The sequence below is a fragment of the Trachymyrmex cornetzi genome, unplaced genomic scaffold, assembly GCF_001594075.2.
Source record: "Trachymyrmex cornetzi isolate Tcor2-1 unplaced genomic scaffold, Tcor1.1 C3879576, whole genome shotgun sequence".
NCBI classification, from domain to species: Eukaryota; Metazoa; Arthropoda; class Insecta; order Hymenoptera; family Formicidae; genus Trachymyrmex; species Trachymyrmex cornetzi.
The window spans coordinates 1-1,192 of record NW_017295032.1 but is presented as its reverse complement, the minus strand read 5'-3'; the positions used below and the strand labels follow the sequence as shown (position 1 = coordinate 1,192).

The following is a 1,192-nucleotide window of genomic DNA, read 5'->3' as shown; positions in this document are numbered from 1 at the left end:
TTTCAGCAGAATTGCTACGATTTGTAGAATTATGCATTGAAAGATAATCATGAGAACACTAAGAGTTATGACATACAAAAAACTTAAGCAGTAAATAGTAGTAAATCCAATATGTTGATTTCCTTACGTCTTACTGCTTAAGTATTTTTGTGTGCCACGGCTCTAACAGAAGACACCTTACTGTACGTAATTAACTATATAACGGTTCATATAAATACGACACCTAAATTTTCTCAGATTGTGAATATTACTGTCTGCATAATTTTCACACTTTAATCATTAGTTACCAGCGTTGGCAATGAAGTATATGTATTAAATATAATTGCGGTAAATTGTAGGTTGCAACTCCCTCACATAAGTCTATTGTACAACCACGCGAATTCGATGTACACGCGGCGACTTGTCATACGAGGCACGTACTTCGTATCTCTTTAACAACAATAATTAGCGTTGGCAAACCGAGTCATACCGTAAACGAAGCGATGTAATATTTCACCAAAAAGTGAAATGCCTTAATTAAAAGTTATTTTTTCTTTGCGAACAGTACATGCAGCGACGCGCCGGATTTAACTACGAATTAATGTATTATGAATTTATGAGACGCGATCAGCGAAAAATATGTTTGTAATCGATATTCTTTGCTCGATCACAGATCACCTCGTTTATCCTTGTCGCTTTCCCTCGTGCCGTGTCATCCATTAATTACTCACAGATCGAAAACGATAATTACCGGTGAATTTGTTTGTCGGCCTGTTTGGAGACCAGCTGCGAGATGTCTTGCCAGCCTCTCCGCGGCTTCACCTGGAAGCGACGAGAGAAATCTGTAAGCTTCCGCTGCGCAATGCCCGAAGCCGGATTGCCAGCGGCTTTCCGCCGAAATTTCATCGCCGCTCGCGATTGTCACTGATAATCCGGAAGGTCGAGAGGACTGCAGCTTCTGCAGATGACGTACTGTCAGCTCGAGGATGTCTGCCTTCTCCAGTTTACTGATGTTCTCGCCTTCGGTCTACAAATCATTCCAGTTTTATTAGATTCATCAATTCTTATACATATTTCTCGTAAATTCATAATATATATTTCATTTTTCCTGTAAAATTAGAAGTTAAATAAAGACTCGAGCATATATCGCTCATTTAACAACACCTCCAAAAATTATTATTTTGGAGTTGCTTACAGAAAAAGAACGGAAATA

At 38.8% G+C, this 1,192-nt stretch overlaps 1 protein-coding gene across 1 annotated transcript; it reads right to left on the bottom strand.

The window, feature by feature from the left end:
* Positions 1–730: 730 nt before the first annotated feature.
* Positions 731–1,006, bottom strand: LOC108757343 (enhancer of split mgamma protein; the record flags this gene model as incomplete). Its single annotated transcript, XM_018508988.1, has 1 exon — positions 731–1,006. A coding segment is annotated over one exon (276 nt), but the record flags the coding sequence as incomplete, so codon positions are not given.
* Between the last annotated feature and the right edge of the window lie 186 nt (positions 1,007–1,192).